The sequence below is a fragment of the Carassius carassius genome, chromosome 48, assembly GCF_963082965.1.
Source record: "Carassius carassius chromosome 48, fCarCar2.1, whole genome shotgun sequence".
Lineage (NCBI taxonomy): Eukaryota > Metazoa > Chordata > Actinopteri > Cypriniformes > Cyprinidae > Carassius > Carassius carassius.
Genome location: NC_081802.1, coordinates 3030921 through 3049114, shown reverse-complemented (window position 1 = coordinate 3049114; position 18194 = coordinate 3030921). Strand labels below are relative to the sequence as shown.

General features: G+C 35.5%; 1 protein-coding gene across 1 annotated transcript; it reads right to left on the bottom strand.

The window, feature by feature from the left end:
• Positions 1-1310: 1310 nt before the first annotated feature.
• Positions 1311-8101, bottom strand: LOC132131351 (SLAM family member 9-like). Its single transcript, XM_059543372.1, has 3 exons — positions 7985-8101; positions 6279-6608; positions 1311-1657 (listed from the first exon to the last, which is right to left on the bottom strand). Exons 1-3 carry the CDS (start codon positions 8031-8033, stop codon positions 1311-1313), a joined length of 726 nt encoding a protein of 241 aa, XP_059399355.1. The 5' UTR covers positions 8034-8101.
• Positions 8102-18194: the final 10093 nt, after the last annotated feature.

Genomic DNA, 18194 nt, shown 5'->3' with positions numbered 1-18194 from the left:
TTTTGAATCAAGACTAGTTAGCACATAATTTATGACTAAAATGGTTTAATGAAAGTATTTCATTATGGTGACACATGAATTGGTTACAAAATAGATGAAGGATGGTAAAACATAAACAGTTAAATGTACCATGCATGTATGTAAAAGTTACCTAAGAGAGAGAGCGAGAGACAAAAAGAGGGCCCCAGGAAAGAGAGTTTGACATGAAAGAAAAGAGACATCAAAGAAAAAAGAGACAAAGCAACAGTTGCAATCTTTCTCGCAATCTTCTTTGAAACCTTTCCTTGACCTTGTGACTAAAAACCAAGTGTAAGACATTCAAACTGACAATTAGCAGACCGCCGATGTATACAGATGTTGGTCTGTCTGTGCCTTCAGGAATTCCAAATGGACCTTTTATTATGGAAAATAGATTTGGGAAAGGAAAGCAAAGGTCTTTGATCATTTTTGACCCTGCAGTGTTATGTGTGTGATGGCCATTTGATTGAAATTATGCAAAGACCCTCAAAACAATAATTAATTGTATTACTGGTTTCTGTATGTCTATGTGTTTGTAAATGATCTCATCTTCGTGAGTCTGAATTGTTTCAACAACAACAACAACAACAAATGTATTAAAATGGCATTAACAAATTTAATTTGACATTAGGTATATTATTTTTCACACAAATTCTTAACAGAGTGTGAGGTGTTAGTCATTAAATGTAAAGTAATATTCTTTAAACATAGTTCTTTACATATCAGTCCAACCCAGGCAGGATGTTTAATAAATATAATTTGCATGCTTAAATTAAAGTCTAAACCTCAGGTACTGTTTGGAGCCGTTTTTAAATTTTTTATTTATTTCTTTATTATATTTAAATTTGATAATGTTTTAATATTTTTTATTTTAGGGGATTTTATGGTACTAAATTATACGTGTGCAGTCGTTATAATTAATATATTTACTTTTTAAGCATTCCCAACTTAAACTGTCATAAATATTGAATGCTTTGAAACACAAAAACTTAAGACTTAAGACTTAAGTCTGGTCTCTTTTTCAAAATTACAATATTGTCATAATAAAAAGTGAAGAGTTACTACTAGAGACAATCACAGGAAAAAGAGCTGATTTCAACCACAAAAATATTTTTTAATGTCAGTCTGTAACACTTGCCTTGTTGTTTAGTTTTTTTGTGTTTCCTGTAGAAGATCCCAAATCCAGCCATAATCAACAGAGATGCAGCCGCAGCAGCAGAGATCAGCACTATCAGAGAGACTGGAAAGGTAATCATTAATGTAAGTGAATGTGTCACAACAGAAGACAGAGATCAGGTCAGCAAATAAACACATATCAGCTCTGATATACCTGCACATGTGGGACAGAGTTGGGTGATGTCCAGATGTTGAGTCTGGTTGCTGATGGGATTGTTGAGCACACAGCTGTAGCTGTTTTTATCCTGATATTCCACCTCCAGAGGTAGAGAGAGACTGATGCTGAGATCAGACACACTGATGCTGGACAATAAACTGTTTCCTTTGTACCAGGAGAGAGTCACATGACCCACATTCACCACTGAACACACCAGTGAACAATTCTGCTCTGAGGATGATGATGAAGATGATGATGAAGCACATTGTGAAGAGTTACTTCTGATAACAGGAACAGGCAGACGAGCTGAAAACATCAGAGAATAAGAAAACAGAAAAATCTTAATAAATCAAATGCTTGGTTTAATGCGCTCAGCCACTGTAAAAACAAAACAAAACAAAGGTTATTGTGAAATTACAGTATGTAATGGGACCACATGTTTTCCTATTTGTGTGACTTGGCTACCTTGCTAACCAGCTTGCACTAGTGACCTAAGGCTGTGTGTGCCTTGGCTACCTTGTCTAGAGACGTACACTAAAGACGTGCACTATGTGTTTTTGTGTACCATAACATTGTAAGCTGATTGTAGCCACCTGATACTGATAGGTTATTTTGATAATTATTGTGTTATGCATGAGGTTGTATTTGTGCTGCTGCATTGGCGTGTCTCTTTCTCACTGGATGTTGTTCTCTTTTCAGTTATTTGTGTCTCCTGTCCTGTTTCTCGCAGGTCACTCCGCCTTAATTGGACATGCCACCAGTGTTTGTGGTGGTAGGTGGAGAGGAGCAGCGGTATCTTTTAAAAGAAGAACATAGACAGCACCGAGTGGGGTTGGGGGGATTGTGTGAGGGAGCAGAATATGCATTGCTTATCTTGTTGGACGTTGTTGGGATTGTGTTATTGTAACTTGGTTATAAGAATGGTGAAAGTTTGCGTGAATCATTGAAATTATTACTGTTTTCTCTCAAGAGTGTTACAGACCACTGATGTAATCTGATAAACAGTGTTGGGCAAGTTACTCTGAAAATGTAATCAAATTACTGATTACTCCTTTTAAAATTAATCACGAATTGCTGATATCCCAGCATACACACTCCTAATAAATATTTGTTATTCAAGCATCAACATTCACAGAACACTGTTATTTTTAACTAAAGCAAGCGGCTGCTGCGTGCATGGTTTGGCCGAATGCAAGCAAAGAGCGCTGCATTTAAGACATCTCAGTTCATCGCAATCTCACAAATATCTGTTAAATATATATTTGCATAATTAATATTTCATAATGTCTAGAATTTGTGTGTAATAATGAGAGGAAACGTGAGCATGCAAATTTCAGCACTGCATTGCTCAAAGCTGCAAACACGTGTTATAGCCGAAATAGAAACTCTTGCGCCTGCTAATCGTTTATATTTTATATTAGTTCATGTTGCTTTTGTGCCATAGATGAATACATTTTATTTGTTTTAGATATTTTATGTTTAGATATTTCTATTTTACTAGAGTCTCGTGAATGATTTTATTCTCCCGAATCCCACACACACACACACACACGAGTCTCTGCACTCACCTATCAAGTCATTTCCCACGTGCTGTACTCTGTTGCGTCGGGTCTCGCGGGAGAAAGTCTCTAATCCACTGGCACTTGACATGACAGTGCGTCTTCTACATCCTTTTTACAATCTTTTTTTTTTTTTATAGAACATTTAGTTCTGGGTTAAGGTAGTTCTTTTTGTTTATTATTTTGGCCTGGCCTGGCCTAGCCCTGAAGTTTTTGAGTGCTTGCTCTTTGTGTGAGCTGCTTTCAAAACAAATATTATTTTCTTATCTTCACTAAAAAAAACAAAAAAAAAACAGAGGGTTCTTTAAAAAGTAACCTGCTGACTATCACTCTGCATTTTACGTTTTACACCGGAACCGTAGACCTGGGGTCGTAACAATTGACAAACTCTTATACTATAATTTGATAAATAAAAAGCCATTTGAAGTGATAAATGATTGACAGTGTGTCTTCTCCAGGTTGTGCTCAGGTTGTGCATAAAACCAGATTTCGGCTTTTAAAGTAGTTGGAACATTTTTAATTACTTGCGCTCGTGTTTCACCTCCATCTGCCATTAGGCATGTACGATTTGAAGCAGTACTGTGCATGATGAGTTTATGACATCAACCACGAAAGGATAAGGATCTGTCTGCTCTCTCTCTTATCTGTCTTGCGGTACTTGATATCATACACTGATCATTCTGTGTAGTGGCACTTCAAGCCGAATGCGTCTAATGTATGCTACCGCGACAAAACACATATGCAACAAATGACTTCAGAAAAGCATCAGTACATTATAATAGGTTATGGTGTTATTATGGTGTTGAACTGATACCGAATCGCCCTCGTCTGCATCGCAATGCATTGAAGAAACTATTAATTTAGACACATCTAGTTCTGATGCTGCATCTACATGTTAAGAATTTCCCTTGAAAATAAATTAAAGTGTCATTATATTTCTGCAGCTAAGAAACATCGTAACCCTATTGAATATGATTGCTATTTCACCTTCACTTTCTCGTCCATAGTTTAAACAGCATATACTCCAGAGATACAAACAATAGACCATTTGCTCCTACATAAACACAACTGCATAACACTCCAGCTTATGATTAGTAAATCATTCTATAAACAGACTATAAACATGACGCTTAATTTAAATTTATTGGTTGTTTATTTAGGTGTGACTCATATATGGATCTGAATCAACCACACACATTTAGCATAGCTAATAAAAACATTGCTCTTGGAAATAAATTAATGCTAAATATGATGAACCCCAATTAAAGCACAAATGCTTGTATACCTTTAATGGTTTTCAATAGGGATGTCCAGATCCGATCACGTGATCGGAAATCCGGCCCGATCGCGTGGTTTCAGACTCGATCGGAATCGGACGTTACCTACCGATCAGGACTCGGATATATATATATATTCTCATTATTTTTTAACACATCTTTAGTTATGCAGTGGCACAGAGTTAGACCCTTTTGACTCCACACAGAAACAGCAATGCGTGCGGCATGACATCACTTTGTTTTCAAGAGCTGGTGTGAATAAATATAGATTCAAACTCAAAGAGACAGGATAGTCTGCGCATGACCTGATATTTAATTTGGACCCAGAATACAGCGAGATGAACATCACGGAGCGCTAAACTCTCATGCAGTGTGTGTTTCATTCATATTAGAAGCCGGAGCGCGCTTTCGCGCTGATAGTGATATCAGGAAACTCCTAATATGGACAAAAGCGTCCAGCTATCGCTGTGGTTTTCACAGGAAAACAGAAACTTATGCAAACACGAAGACATTAATATATGATCACGACAATAAATTGTTCTTTAAGTCATCTCCAGCAGGTGATAAATAAAGTATATGAACAATGCAGTAATTGACATTTATTACAGTATAGAAACTATTCTGCCTTATTATGTGATAAACAGTGTTTGTAGTATATAAACAAATCATTATTATTTGTTATTGTCCAGCATTTATAAATTTCTAAGCCAATTAAAAGCTAGAAAATAAGAGAGAAAAGTTGCCTATACTACCAGTCAGAAGTTTTTGAACAGTAAGCTTGTTAATGTTTTTTTTTAAAGAAGTCCCTTCTGTTCACCAAGCCGGCATTTATTTGATCCAAAGTACAGCAAAACAGTAAAATGTTTGAAATATTTCACTAGCCTATTTAAAATAGCTGTTTGAATATATTTCAAAATGTAATTTATTGAACATCCTGGATCTGTTTTTTCGCTGTTCTTTATTCTTTTTTTATGTATTATAGAAGTATCGGATCGGGACTCAGTACCGGCAGATACTGAAAATCAAATGACTCGGATTCGGACTCGAGGGCAAAAAAACCTGATCGGGACATCCCTAGTTTTCATATCCATTCTAGATGACGTATAAAACAGCAATGAATTTCAAAGACCACTAAACACAATGTGCAGCAAATGTGCAATGTGTAACTGATGACATGACACTAGTTTAAACCTTTGTTTAGCTTTCACTATTTCAGAGTAGGTCTTCTCAGTCACACTTCTCACTTGGCTAGATCAGAAATTTGGATATGAACATATAAGTCCCAATATCCAGAACAACACTAATCACCATTATGGTGACTTCATAATAATTACAGTAGTAAACGATTACATTTCTTACAGTTTCATAATTAAAGACAACTTTATAATTTGAATACACATTGAACCAAGAGCAGTGAATGAGTGTGATGTTAGCATCATTCCGTTGTTGACATTGATTTGTAAGAAAATGATCCATCATGCATTTATTTTGCAGTCAATGGATAAGTGCCATTATTAATTGTTAACTAATACTCTGCATTAATGTGTCACAGTGGTTTGGATTTTGGTTAACCTTTTTCTTATGTCTTTAACGTTGTAATTTGGTTCATGTTTCCTGTCATGTATTGCCTTTTACCTCATGTTAGTATGCCATGTGCTCCCCGTATATGTGTTATGTTCTGATCATTCATTTTTTGATTGTTCACTGTTGTTATTTGTTAGCCATTAGTCTCTCTCTCTCTCTCTCTCTCTCTCTCTCTCTCTCATGTTTCCATTGTCTCTCATCTAGTACTTGTGGTTACCCACTGTTTAATGAGTCCATATCTAGGTCAATGCTCATGTTTATGCTTAAGTCTATGTTTATGGATATTTTCAAGTCAGGTCATGTTTTAAGTTTAGTTTTCCACTTGAACATTTTTATTTGTCAATAAACTGCACTTGGGTTTATCAAGCTCACCTCCGGTGGAGTATGTTACAGAATGCCAGTTGTAAGTTTGTAAGTGTTTTGTCACATACCAAAATCTTAAATCACTTTAAAATGTCAATAGTTCCAATAAAATAAAACAACATGATGACAAGATTATTTACTCACCATAGACAGAAACATTGAATGTTTGTTTTCTCACTCCACTTATCACTAGTTGATAAAGTCCAGCATGTTCAGTTCCGATGTTTGTGATGGTCAGAGATCCAGTTTGATTGTCCAGCTTCAGTCTGTCTCTGAATCTCCCGTCAGGAACATCAAATGTAGAGAACATTTCATACTTTCTATTAATTTCAACTATATCGAACTTTTCAGCTCCATATTTCCACATCATACTTTCTTCTTTCTGTATTTCAGTAACATCATTGTATAAAGTGACAGAATCTCCCTCTATCACTGACACTGACTGTATTTCATTTGTTTCAGCACCAAACACACCTGAAAAACAGAATTTACATTTTAATACATCTGGTGTTTTACAGAGCCTGAGATCAATTGTAGATTTTATTGTTTATATGTGAACTTCAGAACATCCAGAACAGCAACAGAAAGGCAAACTAAATGAACGTTGAGATTTAAAATAAACTGGGAGATGACAGTTAAGGTGTTAAGAACAGACAATTGTTTAGGGTTGGTTGCATACAGATAACGCCTCATTTGTTAATAATTCTAACCTTTGATAATATGATTAATACTTTAATCTACAGTTAATTTTGTCTTCCATGGATTTGCAGTTGTAATTAAACATCAGTAATGTTAATTTTTCTTCTTTGACCAACTACTAGAAAGTTTATATCTGAAGTAGCTGTTGGAGATACGAAGAAAATAAAAATAACATGTCTTCATAAACTGCCACTGTTACAGAAAGAATTCTAAAATCAAACATTGTTTATGGATTTCCTGTAAATATATCTTATGTGTAAAATAAATAAATAAATTATATATATATATATATATATATATATATATATATATATATATATAGAGAGAGAGAGAGAGAGAGAGAGAGAGAGAGAGAGAGAGAGAGATGCTTAATCTTTCATTTGTTTTAAAGTTATATGCTGTAGAGGACAATCTGTGTTTAAATTTACGTAATTTATTAACAACAAATACTTGATAATTATTGCAAATTGAAAGTACAAGTCAAATTGTGCTGGATATTTTCAAAGCCTTTAAAAATAAATAATTACACTTTCAACTGTAGACTAATTCAGACTGATTCAGGGTCCCTACGCATTCTGAGTAGTACATTTCCATAACTTTTGTACATGTCTATGATTACTGCAGAAGTATATATAAATTTATCTTAAAATTGATGTGATTGCTATTTTACCTTCACTTTCTCATCCATAGTTTAGACAGCATATACTCCAGAGATACAAACAATAGACCATTTGCTCCTGCATAAACAACTGCATAACACTCCAGCTTATGATTAGTAAATCATTATATAAACAGACTATAAACATGATGCCTAATTTAAATGTATTGGTTGTTTATTTAGGTGTGACTCAGAAATTTGAATATGAACATATAAGGCCAAATATCCAGAACAACACTAATCACCATTATGGTGACTTTATAATAATTACAGTAGTTAATGATTACATTTCTTACAGTTTCATAATTAAAGACAACTTTATAATGTGAATTCACATTGAACCACGAGCAGTGAGTGACTGTGATGTTAGCATCATTCAGTTATTTGTAAGAAAATTATCCATCATGCATTTATTTTGCAGTAAATTGATAAGTGCCATTATTAATTGTTTTACCATAAAACTATAAACCATAAAAATATGTGTATAACTTACCAGTCAGACTCAAGCAGCACAAAGAAAACAAAACAAACATGTGAAACATTTTCTTCAGTTGTTCAGTGTCTGATAATAAAACTATTCTCTGAAAACACTGAAGCTATATGTGAATCCCCCTATGATCAGTCTGACCCTCCTAGTTCATACACTGCATTTGCATACAGAGTTGGGGGGGGGGGGTACTTTTAAAATGTGTTCCATTACATGTAAAAATTACTGAATTAAAAAAAAAATTATCCAGTAACGTGTTCAAAGCACCATAATATGAAAATAATGTTATCTGATTGCATTTAAATTTCTTAAACGTCACATGTAAATGATTTTAAAAAATGAATGAATGAATGAATAAATAAATAAATTAATAAATACAGAGTTAACAGCATGTACGCTCTAAAGTGGCAGTTTTATTGAGGTTCAAACTGAAACCTGCTGTGGTTGGGTTTCTTCAGAAATGTGGTTTGATTTGGAAAAACATGTTGAGGTGAGAGTGCATCAGATCAGTTGTAATTGTTAGTTTGAAGGTGAAGAGTTTCATCCGGTCCTGCTACTATATGAACAGCTTTGAACTTTAATCTCCAGAAACATGCCGAGAAACTGCACAATAATTATATTTAACACTCAACAGTTGGAATGAACACTGAAATGCTTTTATAATTTTATTATTTTGTTTTAGAAACTGATTAATTTGAATCATCTTGGCAATAAAAACACATTTTAAAAACAGCTCACCTTATGTATGCATATAGTGTTAAATTATTAGAAAATTTACTCTATATATATTTATGCAAAACCTAAATGCAAAATCCAAAGAGACTGGTGTCATTACACAATCCTGGGATAATCAAACTGTAAATATGAAAAGAAAGAAAACAAATAAAGAAAATTGGAAAAAAAATTGGAATAATTAATTTCCTGGTCCTTTGATGGGGTGATATTCATCAGGGTTGTAAGGTTCTGTGAAAATCACCAAATGTTTACTTAAAAAAAAAAACACTGCCTTTTTCTGGTGCTATTCCATGATTGGTTCTACATCTACCAATCAGTCCACAAATTTTTCAACACACGGGCTGCTTCAGATCGACGTAGGCCTATGTGATGTACACATCCTGTTTCCCCTTCAGCACGTATGCATGAAATCATGATGTCAAGTGTCAGTTTATTATATTATTTCATACTTTCCATCAACATAATGTGTATTTCACCTTGTTTGTCAAATACATAAGAATGCTAAATGCTGAAGCACAGAATCTATTGTTTCCATAGGTTTTATAACTCTGTATATTACTCTGTATATTAGCTAATGCTTTAAGTTTATAAACACAAATTTCAACAGTTGTTTACATTATTATATTATTGTTATATTGTTGTCGGTGGTGTATGTTGATTTTGTCACACAATTTTAGGTTTTCCATAAATAAACCATTTTGTACTTTACAGTGTTGTCATTATTATAAAGCTGCTCACCTCTAGAAGAACTGTCATCTACAGATGTGATGCTGGTGATGTATTTAAGTGTCATCATTGTGGTTTATTATAACTTTTATCTGCAGAACAGTCCCATACTACTACAAATACAGAGGAGGAACTATGGCTCTATGGAAGCATATGAGTAGCATTATTCAATTTGGGATGTAATATTCAAAATGACAATGCAATATGTAAAATGACAATGCATTTCTGTATTTACATTTACATTTTCCAATACATTTGTGCAACGTTTGGTGCAAAATGAAAATGAAAATTAAATAACATAATTTTCATTTGCCATTTCATACACCAGTTTTAATATGTAAAATTAAAAATAAATTGTAACGCTTTATAAGTTGCAAAATTAAAATTAAAATGTATTACAGAAATGATTAGATATGTATAACATGTTCAAGCAAAAACTGTGGCAAAATGATAATTTAAAATGCTATTTTTCTTAAATGCATTAACACTCACAGTCAAGACACTTACGATTGCATTTTCATTCAATGTCCCGCAATTAATGTAGCAAAATTCAATGTGCACATTGAAAATGCATTCCGAGCCGATCACGTGTCCGACACGTCAATCACTGCGTGAACAAGGCGGGGCTTGCAGAAGGTCACAGACTCAAATCTCAAGAAGAGGATTCAAGTGAGAGAACATGGACAAGACAGTTGGTCCGTGTACGTTTTGATCATTTCGGTTTATGGCTTCAATATTTCATTCGCACTTGTGGGCGGAGCTGAAACGCGGCTTTCATCTGATTGGTCGAATCGCTCCAGCTTCAGCTCGGTCTTTTCATTCTTTCTGGCAGAATAAGAGTCAGTGCGAGTGAAGCACTGTAATGTCTGAAACCACCGCTCACTGTTAATTAGCATAATATTTGAATCAGATGTAGCTGGGCACATAATTCGTGCTGCTGAGACCTGCAAATTATTTCTAGGTTGTAGTATTGTATGAATAATGTCCCACTGATAAATACAGTGCAAATAGTTCTCTCTTTTTGGATAAAAGTGAAGTGGAAATAAAAATCAATAATAGACTGAACAGTTCAATGTCTGTAACATTTACCACTCTCATATTTTAAGACATAAGGCACTAGGTATGTGTGTGTGATATTAATAAATAATTGTAAAAATTAATATAGTTACATTTCTAAATAAAAATAGTAAAATTAGCTCTGTGCTGCTCAGTGCTCCTGTAGCCTACCCCAGAGCGCCCTCTCGCGGCTGTAGACGGTAATGTTTTCTCTTGGTTCTGAATAAATGCGACTTATATATGTTTTTTTCCTCGTCATGACGTATTTTTGGACTGATGCAACTTATACGGGTAACATTATTATTATTATTTATTATGAGAGTAATTGACACAGACTATAACTTTAATGTTTCACCAAATTCAGCTCAGGTCTTCAGACTCGTCTGACTCGTGTTGCTGTATAACTGGCCAGACTTACCTTCCCAAAAAATCCTATTTAATTTTATTTCATAAATTTAACTATATTTATTTCCACTTCACTATTATCCAAGGAGACAGAACTATTTACACTGTTTTTATCAGTGGGACAATATTTATACAATACAGTATACAACCTAGAAATAATTTAACGGGGTCTCTTGCAAGTCGCAGCAGCACGAATTATGTGCCCAGCTACATCTGATTCAAATATTATGCTAATTAACAGTGAGTGTAGTTTCAGACATTACAGTGCCGCACTCGCACTGACTCTTATTCTGCCTGAAAGATTGAAAAGACCGAGCTGAAGGTTGAGCGATTCGACCAATCAGATGAAAGCAGCGTTTCAGCTCCGCCCACAAGTGCGAATGAAATATGGAAGCCATAAACCGAAATGATCAAAACGTACATGGACCAACTGTCTTTTCCATGTTCCCTCACTTCAATCCTTTTCTTGAGATTTGAGTCTCTGACCTTCTGCAAGCCCCGCCTTGTTCATGCAGTGATTGACGTGTCAGGAGGGGGCGGACACGTGATCGGCTCGGAATGCATTTTCAATGTGCACATTGAATTTTGCTACATTCATTGCGGGACATTGAATGAAAATGCAATCGTAAGTGTCTTGACTGTGGGTGTTAATGCATTTAAGAAAAATTGCATTTTACTGATCATTTTGCCACAGTTTTTGCTCGAACATGTTAGACATATCTAATCATTTCTGTAATACATTTTCATTTTAATTTTGCAACTTATAAAGTGTTAAAATTAGTATTCATTTTACATATTAAAAATGGTGTATGAAATGGCAAATGAAAATTATGTAATTTAATTTTCATTTTCATTTTGCACCAAACATTGCACAAATGTATTGGAAAATGTAAATGTAAATACAGAAATGCATTGTCATTTTACATATTGCATTGTCATTTTGCATATTACATTCCAAATTGAATAATGCTACCCATATGCTTCCATATGGCTCTGCATTGTGCTGATGCTGTTTAACTGCTGTTCTTTAAAAACACACCAGATGGTGATATTTGCATTAAATCAGTATCATACATCTGATGATCAATGTAGAAAGATGTTAATATCTAAAAAAAATTGTGCTGTCAAACAATTAATCGTGATTTATTGCATCCAAAAAAAAAAAATTTCTTTAAAATTTATGTTTGTACAAATGTAAATATATATTAGGGCTGGTAAGTGATCAAATGTTTTAATCTAATTAATTACATGATGTGGTGATTAATTAAGCCAATTACTCTGAGCTCTGAAAAGATAATTTAAAGTCATTGATGTGCAAAGCATCAAACAGAGATTACAAAAAGTAGGTTCAGCAAGAAATATTTTGTTTGATAAAATGTATTATAGTCTTTTGGAACATGTGAGTAAATGATGAAAGAATTGTCGTTTTTGGTTGGGTGAACTATAACTATAATATTTTATTTTCTTAATTTTATTATTATTTCTATGAAAATATAAAATTATTTATTTAATGAAATCACACTCTAAATAATAAACTAAAACTGCCAGTAGGTGGTGGTAATGTCTTAATGATTAAGTCATCGATTCAAATTACATTCTTGACATTTACTTAAGACTAGCTGATTAATGTCACATGAACAGAAGAGGATGACTCAGAGTTAACTTTTACACCGTCTTTATTAGAAAATATTTCAGATAAGTAGCAATGCAAGCAGGGGAGTTAATCAGTTCATAGAATGACTTAAGACACAACTGAGTGAGTAACAATTCTTTGTCTTTTTGCGGTTGCTGACTGGTCTAGGTGGAGTTGCTGACAGTATCACCATGCCTTCACATAACCATAGAGACAAAGGCACATATGTGCATTGAGCTTCCTTTAAATTGGGACCCTGCCCTAAAGTCAGGAAGTGCATGAAGACAGAAGGTTAATGTGTCAGACACCTGGGCTGCTTGACTTGATCTTCTTAGAATGTTATAAACATTACCTCAAAATGTAATACACAGTGTACATAACCTTAGTTTTTTATAACATAGAACATAGGATCAGCATATTTTAAACATATTCTTAAATTTGTAATCCCACAGTTCCCCTTTTGACAGTCCTAATAACTCTCACATAATACAAATTTAAACCTTCATTAGTCCATTCTATGGCATATGTTTATTAATCTTGCAGTCATATAGCTTGAAAAGGTTACATGCACATATAACTTATTCAGTGTCTTGTTCTAGATTTACTTAGGTATAATAGTTCTTTTTAGAACCATATCTGTCGACACATACGATATGGATGGTAACATGGAAACTACATGATGACACAGAAAACCATGTAGCATAAGAGTGGAAGTCCAGAAGTCAATGGCGCCTGAACAGCTGTGAAGTCTGATTTCTGTAGTCTATTTCCCACGCAGATTCTTTTAAATGACTCTTTGTCCTCATGAAGCTTGTTCATGGATGTCATGGAAGGTGATGATTTACACCAGGGTGCCGCATATGAAGATATCATGGCATGTACACATACCTGCAACACAAGAAAACAAAGTAACTGGAGACCAGCAGTATTCATGTATAGACATTTTTGGACTTTTGTTGATCGTATAGTGGTTTTAAGTCTGGTGATCGTATAGGTTGAGTTTTTTTCTCAATCTAATTTTAAGTAATTTGACATCTGTGGGCCAGTGAGGTGGAGATAAAACTATTGATAGGGGAAACATATGATGATTTCTACACCACAGGGTTGGCCCCCACGGCCTGTTGCACTTCGGTTCTTCCCTGAGCTCCCCACTGGTCCATGTGTTTCTTAGTCTATCCCTGTAGTTGGTGTGCAAATGGAAGATCAGTCATACTTCCGTCATACATCAGTCATCAACAAACATCATAACCCAAAAAGGATAGATGGGTGACTGGAATATTCTGTAGTATAGCTTTGAAGGCTGTGAGTGTACTTAACATTCTCTCAATGGGAGGAAGTGACAGTCACCTTCCTGTAGCTCTATTTACAAAGAATCTTTCATCTTTGTTGTACATTACTGGGGAAGTTAAACACTCACCGCCCTAACAGTTAAACACTGCGCAAGCTGCTCCAACAGTTAGGTGAAGAGGGAAGGGGCAGCTTCAGAGTGGTAAGTAGACTGAGTAAAGCTGTTCATTTCTCCTAATGTCTTCTTGCTTTTCCTACACTCATTCATCCAGTGTCCAGTTTTACCACAGTTATGACTAGCAAACAAGATTTACATGCCTGTGTACTGGGCTTGCCATCTGTCAATCTTGTGTTTTTCTGTCTGGTTGTCTGCTCTGTTTTTAAACTGCTACACTCTTTTAATATATAACCGTTAAGCATTATTGGATATCCGCAACTCGGTTGTGACCTCATTCACAAAATCTTAAACTTTAGATGTGGACTGTTCTTTTAACAAGACTGATGAGTCGTTCACATCGGCTATCCCAGGACATATCCACCGGTAGCCCCTCTTCATCCGTATACTCAATCTAGAAGCCTACGATCCTGTGACCAGGCTTTGTTGGTGGTCCTTCATGTTAGACTAAAGTGTAGAGTCAGCCTGGGGGCTGTAAATGCACTATACAAATAAAATTTAATTACAACTGCCATCTCTTTTAGGACTTTTACGGTTCTGTCGGTTCTCTGTGTTGTCCTGAAAGGATGCTGCTGCAAACTGTACTCTAGCTTTGACATCAGAGTCTCTTTCCCATGTAGCCAACCTGTCCAAGTTGTTTTGCACCCTTCCAGTGGACCATGTAAGATCTAAGAATGGCAAAGCTGATCTGTACTCTGATAAAAGGCCATCAAACCATTCTCAAACTAGTGGTCCTTTATGATCCAGTACCTTTTCTGGAGTGTCAGCTATTCCACTTTATGCTGCAGCTGACTGACAGAATCTTTCAGTGTATTCACTCAGTTTCTTCTTTCCTTCTCTGCGATTGTTGAATGTATTTAATTTAAAATGAACTTGTTTGTGTGTGTGTGTGTGTGTGTGTGTGTGTGTGTTTTACTCACAAACAACTATCACAAAACATGATGTTACGGCCAGCTCGTAACCGCAACAAAGATCGCACAGCCACACCACTGAATTAATATAATAATTAATATTTTTTGATTGTACTTTATTATCTCCTTAGGGAAATTTTTGTTGCTTGCGTTTCACATGCTCACATACAGCACCGATAATACACGTCACATGATACAAGAAGAGAATAAAACCAATAAAATATACAAATCATCACTGAGACCCGCTCAGTACGCAGCATTATCCTTGTTCAACAGTTTAACTGCCTGTGGCAGAAAGGAGTTTTTCCCCCTATTTTTAAACATTGCTGGCATCCTGTACCTTCGCCCAGAAGGTAATCTCTCAAATTCATCAAACAGAGGGTGCCTACTGTCTGCTGTGATTTTTGTTGCTTTACTGTGGCATCTGTTAAGATAAATTTGTTCTAGACCTCTCAAAGGGATACCAATTAGTTTGCTCGCCGTGCTTAAAACTTTCCTAATTGAGCTCTTTTGTTTCACTGTGGCATTTCCAAACCAGCAAGTGATACAGAATGTAAAAACACTTTCAATAAAAGAATTATAAAAAAGTCTAAGAATTGAGATGTTTACATTAAATGACAACATCTTCCTAAGGAAGTAGAGTCTTTGCTGTCCTTTTTTGTTCACAGCCTCTGTCCATTTATCCCACCTCAGCTTATGATCAAAGATGACCCCAAGATATTTGTACTCATCAACACTTTGTATTGGTTCTCCTTTGATAGTGGTTACACTCACTGAAGACTCCTTCCTAAAGTCAATACACATCTCCTTTGTTTAAAAAATGTTTAACTTAATATTTGACATGTCACACCAAGAAATAAATTCATTTAAAACAGGTCCATGACTGTCCTCGTCCCCCTTTAGGAGACTGACTAATGCAGTATCATCTGCAAATTTGATAAAAAATCTGCCTGAGTGTACAGTTATACAGTGATTTGTGTACAATATAAACAATATAGGTGATAGGACACAGCCTTGTGGGGATCCGACATTAGTAATTTGTTTCTCTGACATTGATCCACCCACTCTCACTCTTTGTACTCTATTCCTTAAAAAATCCCACAACCACATAACCAATCCCCCATCCAGGTTAAACTCTGTGGTTAATCTTTCGACCAACACCATTGGCAATATAGTGTTAAAGGCCGATGAAAAATCAGCAAATAGGATTCTCACATGGTTTTTGGAATCTTCAAGATGCGAATTAACAATATGCAACAATGTTAAAATTGCATCATCTACTCCCTTGTTAGACTGATAGGCGAATTGTAAAGGGTCCAATAGATGCTGGGTTTTTGACACTACATACCTTTTAACAAGCCTTTCAAAGCTTTTAAACACCAAAGAGGTCAGTGCAATTGGTCGATAATCACTGAGCTCTAGTGGTTTATTGATTTTAGGAAAGGGTATTATAGTTGAAGTTTTCCAGATAGTTGGTACTATGCATCGATCTAAAGATCCTTGGAAAAGTGAAGTAAAAACTGTGGATAGTTGTTCAGCACAGTTTTTTAATACTCGTCCACAGATGCTGTCAGGCCCGGGACTCTTATGTATATTACAACTCTTAAACATTTTCTTTACATCCGCCTCTTTGATGATAAAGTTATTAGTTGATGAAAATGTAAATAAAGTTTCCTCATCACTGTTAGTGTTCTCACTATTTCCTTCAAAACGTGAAAAAAAATTATTTAACCTATTTGCTAGCTCCAGTTCCCCCCTTTTGCCATCTGTGATCGTCGTATTTGCATTATGTTTTCCTTGACTTTTATGTGGTACACTGATCATCATCCTAACACCTTGCCATGCCTGTTTTGAATTTCCTTGTGACATTTTAGCCTCAATTTTTTGTTTATATAGGGCCTTATCTACCTTAATTTGTCTTTTAATTTCCCTTTGAATGTCCCTTTTAGCTAAAACATCATTATTATAATATGCTACCTTCTTCTTATTTATCAGTTGTTTAAGTTCCTTTGATACCCATGGTTTATTATTTGGAAATAATTTATACGTTTTCGTGGGTAGAACTGACTCCACACAAAAATGTATGTAATCAGATACCACATTTGTGTGAGTGTCCAGATCAGGTGATTCAAATGTGTCCCACAAAGTACAATCAAAACATCCCTGAAGGCACATAATACTCTCTTCATTCCAAATCTTTACAGTCTTAATCTGAGGCTTTTCTCTTTCAAGAAGTCTTTGATACTTTGGTCGAAGATTAACAACGCTGTGATCGGATTTACCCAAGGGAGGTAACGTCGAGGCAGAAAAGGCATCTTTAACGTTGCCATAACACTTATCCAGTGTCTTATTTTTCCTGGTGCAACAGTTCACATACTGGTAATAAGTTCTCAAACAGTTTTTTAAGGAACAGTTATTAAAATCTCCTAAGATAAATTTGGGAGCATCTGGAGACAGAGTATCAAGTCTTTGTGAAAGTTGATATAACACATCTGAGACTTTAGTTGAATTTGCCAGCGGATGTATATAGACGACAGTAAAAAACAGCTGTGGGAACTCGCGAGGAAGATAGAATGGTCTGAGTGATACACTCATTAGTTCGATATCAGGAGTACAGAGAGATTCTCTTACCACCACTTGTTTGCACCAGCTGTCCCTAATGAGAAAGCAAACTCCACCGCCACGCGACTTAGCCGTGATATCCGAGTCACGATCCATTCGATACACCGTGAAGCCAGTTGGTTCAACCTCGCTTGACGGGGTACTCTCATTCAGCCATGTTTCTGTGATTGCTAACACACAAGCATTCCTATATTCATGAAAGTACCATAGATTTGCTGTTAATTCGTCCATTTTACCCCTCAGGGACTGGGCATTCATTAATAATGTTGTGGGCAGGGGTAATTTACTTCCCATTCTTTTTAGTCTCTGGTGGATCCCACCTCTCTTTCCTCGTCTCCGGTTCCTTTTTGATTGAGTAATCTTGTCTTGTGAAGGTTGCAAATAACTTGGTATGCGTCGATGAGATGTTGTCTCCGCATATTTACTATACTGGAGTAAAAATTCACGGCTATACCGAACAACCCCGCCGGCGGCGTTTTCGGCATTTAGTGCACAAATTAAATTAATACTTAAAATCCAGATGACAATTGGCACAATCCATCCATAAAACTCCATTGTTACGGATTATGCACCACGTCAGCAGCCAAAATAAAATAATGAAGTAAAAACAACGACAGTCACTCAGCAAACAAACAACTCAAACAGCGCACGTGAAACACACAGCAG

What these genes read in the sequence shown, in the direction of transcription:
- LOC132131351 (XM_059543372.1), bottom strand. Translation starts at nt 8,033, where the DNA reads ATGTTTCACATGTTTGTTTTGTTTTCTTTGTGCTGCTTGAGTCTGACT. An exon ending in GTGCTGCTTGAGTCTGACTG is followed by an intron (nt 6,609 to 7,984) that starts GTAAGTTATACA and finishes TCTGTTTTTCAG; the next exon opens with GTGTGTTTGGTGCTGAAACA. An exon ending in ATTCAATGTTTCTGTCTATG is followed by an intron (nt 1,658 to 6,278) that starts GTGAGTAAATAA and finishes TGATGTTTTCAG; the next exon opens with CTCGTCTGCCTGTTCCTGTT.